Source organism: Chinchilla lanigera, unplaced genomic scaffold (assembly GCF_000276665.1).
Source record: "Chinchilla lanigera isolate Chin_1 unplaced genomic scaffold, ChiLan1.0 scaffold00001, whole genome shotgun sequence".
NCBI classification, from domain to species: Eukaryota; Metazoa; Chordata; class Mammalia; order Rodentia; family Chinchillidae; genus Chinchilla; species Chinchilla lanigera.
The window spans coordinates 12,014,608-12,019,312 of NW_004955402.1; the positions used below are offsets into that span (position 1 = coordinate 12,014,608).

The 4,705-nt window shown below is 42.3% G+C and overlaps 2 protein-coding genes across 2 annotated transcripts in view; both read left to right on the forward strand.

The window, feature by feature from the left end:
• Nucleotides 1-4,705, forward strand: part of Lama3 (laminin, alpha 3) — a gene marked incomplete at its 5' end in the record, with an annotated part of 381,164 nt that overhangs the window by 33,628 nt on the left and 342,831 nt on the right.
• LOC102007067 (laminin subunit alpha-3-like) lies at nucleotides 1,686-4,648 on the forward strand. The gene is made up of 3 exons (XM_005372709.2): nucleotides 1,686-2,242; nucleotides 3,807-3,857; nucleotides 4,362-4,648. Exons 1-3 carry the CDS (start codon nucleotides 2,089-2,091, stop codon nucleotides 4,547-4,549), a joined length of 393 nt encoding a protein of 130 aa, XP_005372766.1. The 5' UTR covers nucleotides 1,686-2,088; the 3' UTR covers nucleotides 4,550-4,648.

A 4,705-nucleotide genomic window follows, 5' to 3' on the forward strand; every position in this document is an offset into this window, starting at 1 on the left:
TCCTCTCTATTTATGTTTGTTACACTTGATGCCTCCAGAAAGTGAGCTGTTTCTTAAATTTTCTTCTAGAAAAAACATCTGCACAAGTAGATGCCAGGTTGATGTCCACATTTTCATTTGTTAAACACAGACTGAGCGGGCCTCATTCCTGGCACTGGGTGTTCAGCACAGAGTGCCAAATTCGAGGACTGTAGAGGGCAAGAAGCAGGAATGTAGCTGGGTGGAGGAGGAGCAGCCTGCCGGGGCGGGTGTGGGGAGCTTCCAGGGTTACACCATGCTCGGCTGAGCTCATCACACAGAGCCGAGGTGGCAGATGTATCTCTGCTCCCTGTTTACGGTACCAGTGTGCTTCATGACATCAGGAAGTCTTATTTTAATTCGTTGCTTTTAGGCATAAAACAGAAACAAGAGAATCACTCATCATCAGTAACTGAGGCTGTGCAAGAGTAAGAAAGGGGACCCAAACTTGCTGAATATCTATGTGATTTTAGTATAAGGTATTTGTACTTTTGTGGCTTTTACATGTAAAGTTCAGATATAGGCGAGACATACCAAAATAAGGTATTCTAGAACATACATTTTCTGCATAGCGTCCTATGAGGTAGGTCACAAAGTAAAGCCTTATTATTAGTATTTTTTCCCATCCATCTTAATAGACTTAGATAAGTTACCTCAGCCTAGTTACCTTCTTGATAATTAGGGAATGCGTGGATTTTCTGCTTTCTGTCTACTTTAAGAAATGTAGTAGACCAATGCCAACTATAAAGTGAAAATGTCATTATGTCATATGATCATTATGTCCTATAATCTATTACGTGCAGGCATTGCCTGGATTCTTTACTACATTATGCCTTATACCCCACTGACCAAAACAGGTATTAGTACACCAGTCATTCATCCATCCATCTATCCTTCCACCCATCCAGTGAATACTCATTTAGCTTCTAATATATTCCAGACACTAACCCAGATGGTAGGGGTGTATTAGTATGCAGAACATTCAGGAATAAAACCCATGAATTCACGGAGCTTATATTTCTATGAAGAGAATAGATGAATAAACAGACGCTCAAAGAATTAGGACAAAATCTCAAGATCCCAATGGCAAGAGGTGGAGGCAGGGGTCCAGACAGATCTTCCTGACACCAAACCCATATCCTTGGCATTATATCACCACGTATCTATTGGTAATGTACATTGAATTTGTCCAGCAGTTTTTTGAGGCAAAGCTTACATTGTGGGGAAAGAATTATCATATTTCTTTGATTCCATCAATTCCATTGATGGATTTGGGCACCATAGGGTGAAGAGTGGAACTTTTCTAAGTGGAAATATTTTAATTGACATCCCAATTCCAGAGATATTAACACTTGCTTGTTTTAATTTTTTAAAAAGCAGAATCTAACCATCAAGGACATATGATCTTTAAACTTTGTAAGTCAAGAACTGAGTTCTCATCACTCACTGTGGCAGTGGGCTTATGGCCCGTGTGCCTTAGCCAGCTGTTATCACTGAAAGCTCTAAAAGGTTCGCCATCACTGGTCTAGAATAATAATGCTGCATAGCCAGAGGCAGCAGCTGTAACTACTCTCCATTGCCTGAGCTCATTATAAATAGCACTGCGGCAATTAGTGCCAATACGAATTATACAACCAAGAATTAATACATTAGGAGACAAGAAGTCTCCCTCCATGCATAAGTCTGAAGTTCATGAATCTTACTTCAAATGTATTTTGTGAGGAAATTAGCCCTAAGTTAAGCAATATGTAATTGTGGGATATCTTCAGGAGCATGAGCCTTGCTTAAAATTCAGCCATCCCTGATTTATGCATTGATCAAACCATTTGCTGGTGTGTATTTTGCTCAGCACCTATTCAGTTCTGTGGGGTTTTGAGGACTTGGTAGTTCTGGGAGCAAGAAAGAAGGAAAGAAACAATCCCAGCCTGCGTCCTCCTGCCAGTCTCATTGGAGGGGTAAATATCCCTGTATTGAGAAATACGCACTCTTGCAAATCCACGTCACCTTTCTTTCCAGGAGGCCCAATATCCCAAGTGTGGAGCTAGAGCTTGAGAAAATTAAATGGAATAAATGGTGAGTTATCTGAGCATTTCTCACCCTTTCTCTGTTTTGTGTAGATGTGCACCAGGGTATTTTGGGAATCCCCAGAAGTTTGGAGGTAGCTGCCAACCATGCAATTGTAATGGCAATGGCCAGTTGGGTACCTGTGACCCCCTAACTGGAGGTAAGATCTACGCACATTGTCTGCCAACCTGAACTAATAAAATTGGTTTAAAGTAACAGCCTAAGGACCCAAGCACAAATTTCCCGGAAACATAATACACAATTTCAGCTAGAAAATAGTGTCCTTGCTTTGAGAACTGGGAATAATACCTGGGAATGAGTTAGGCATAACTTACAACTTGGTTGAATAAATTACATCAATTAGTTTTTCAAATAAATTGTTTTAAAAATTCAATTAAGGATAGCTAAAACCACTTCAGACTCTGGTGGTTTTGCTGAGGTCTCCCTTAATATGATCAGATAATATTCACATCACCTTTCTTGATGTGTACATCTGAAGAAGTCAAAGTAGTCTTTCTCCTACAGCTATAAATGTTCTGATATGTGGGCAAGTAATGGGGTGGGTCTTAATACCAAGAAAAAGGTAATTCTGGAAAGTTAGTTTGAGTTCATTAGGAGCAACTCAAAAGAAAAAAGATGACTATCCTCTTCCTTCTTTCAGAGAAAATATTAATATGATTTATCAAGAAAATGCCATCGATTTAGTGTAAATCACATGGGTAAAATCACTCATACTAGTGGGCAGTATGAAAAGCTCAACCCTGGATGTGTGGGTTGGAGCTGATCAAGGAACTATTCCCTAAAGAAGACAAAGAAAATAGATTAATGCCAGTCTACAACAGGAATATGTATTGCCGTGCTGCTGAACCTAATTTCTTGCTCCAGCTCATTCAGTATTTCTGACCCAGATGTAAATATGCCCAGTTATCAGATGACAAGGAGGTAGGAAGGGTAGCAAAGGCCTACCCTGACACATTTAGGAAAACTTCTAGCTTAGAGTGTTACTATGGGGAAGTTGGATTGTTTTTCAGAGGGCGTTTCTGCATCATTCATGGCATGGGGCAAAGAAAGTGTAAGGAGTAAAGGAAGTCCCAGGGGGACCACTAGCTTTTCCTAAACTGGAGTTGAGAATCTCAAAACTCACCTTGCACATATGGTCATCGACAGCATAGCCCAACAACATTGTGTGCCCATCTCTATCACAGTATGTGCCACACTGTTTTGTCACTTGCCTACATCTCGCACACTGTTAAACCACAAGGCATCTGGGCTTTTGTCTTACTGTCTCTGTATTTCCTACACTTAGAACAGAGCCATGGCACATGGTGGATGGTCAAAGGTGCTGGATGAATGTTTGTTCAATGATCTTGAATGATGCTGGAAGGAGTGTGAGCACACAGGGGCTATCCAGTGGGGAAAGCCTTAACCTGGCAATTAGGAGTTTCCATTGGTAAGAAAGGCGTGGAGATGGTATCCCTTCAGGGAGATGGTGATGCCTGCAGAGAGAAGAAATGGAAGGTGTATAGTCAAGAGAAGTTTCTGCAGCGGTCCTGCTAGGAGATGGCTTGGGAGTTGGAGGTTTGGGCTAGGCAGACAAGGACCAATGATGCTGTGCAGTTGGGTGACTAAAATCTCCCGAACTCACTTTTCTGAAAAATCAAGTTAACAGGTAGATGAAGAATAAGTTTATAACAACGTCTTCTTTGGTTTTCACCTGTTTTCAGACTGCATAAGCCAAGAACCCAAAGACAGCATTCCTGCGGAAGAATGTGATGGTAAGTTTAGAAAGTTTCCTCCTTTTCCAAGTGTGGGGTTGAGTTTATGAGCCCCTGGTGGAACATGCAGTGGTGCAAGAGGGGAAGGAGGGGTCACAAGGAGCCTCTGTGGACTGTTAGCTATGTGACCTTCAGTAGGTACCTCACTTTTCCAGCCCTGCTGCCATCATTCTTGGAACGGAGAGAGTAACTACACTTACCTCATGGAGCTTTTGGGGAAGTCCTTGGAAAATCCCTTAGCACAATACCTAGTCAGTAGCAAGCACTCCATAAATCAAAGCTGTTCTTTATCACTTTCCCACATACAAAATAGACAATGACTTGCATAGAATCACCATGTGTATTTCAAATGCTCCTTTTTGTCAGCGTTCATGTCTCTCTGAGAAGGGCTGTAACTTCTTCCTGTGATGACCTGGGAGCATAGGAACTGGACTGTACAGAACTGTGTTCACCTTCCCTTGGCTCCAGCCATAACTCTTTTGCTTTTGATTGTGGTCCCTGCAGATTGTGACAGCTGTGTGATGACACTCCTGAATGATCTGGCCAGCATGGGTGAAGAGCTCCTCCTGGTCAAGTCTCAAGTGCAGGACCTGAGTGCCAGCTCAGGCGCTTTGGAACAGATTCGACACATGGAAACCCAGGCCAAGGACCTGAGGGTAAATTCCCCCTGGGATAGAGGGAGAGTCGAATGACAGCTGCTCAGTGAACACAGCTGTGCCTTGGTATCCACAGGGGTCTGGTTCCAAGAACCCTCACGAATACCAAAGCCTACTGATGCTGAAGTCCCTTATAGATGGTGTGGTATTTGCATATAATCTGTTCACATCCTTCTGCATACTTTAAACCAT

Bases quoted from the DNA above. Each gene is read 5' to 3' on its own strand.
- LOC102007067 (XM_005372709.2), top strand. From the start codon at position 2,089: ATGGTGAGTTATCTGAGCATTTCTCACCCTTTCTCTGTTTTGTGTAGA. The intron at 2,243-3,806 runs GTAAGATCTACG...ACCTGTTTTCAG, and splicing joins CTGTGACCCCCTAACTGGAG to ACTGCATAAGCCAAGAACCC. The intron at 3,858-4,361 runs GTAAGTTTAGAA...TGGTCCCTGCAG, and splicing joins TCCTGCGGAAGAATGTGATG to ATTGTGACAGCTGTGTGATG.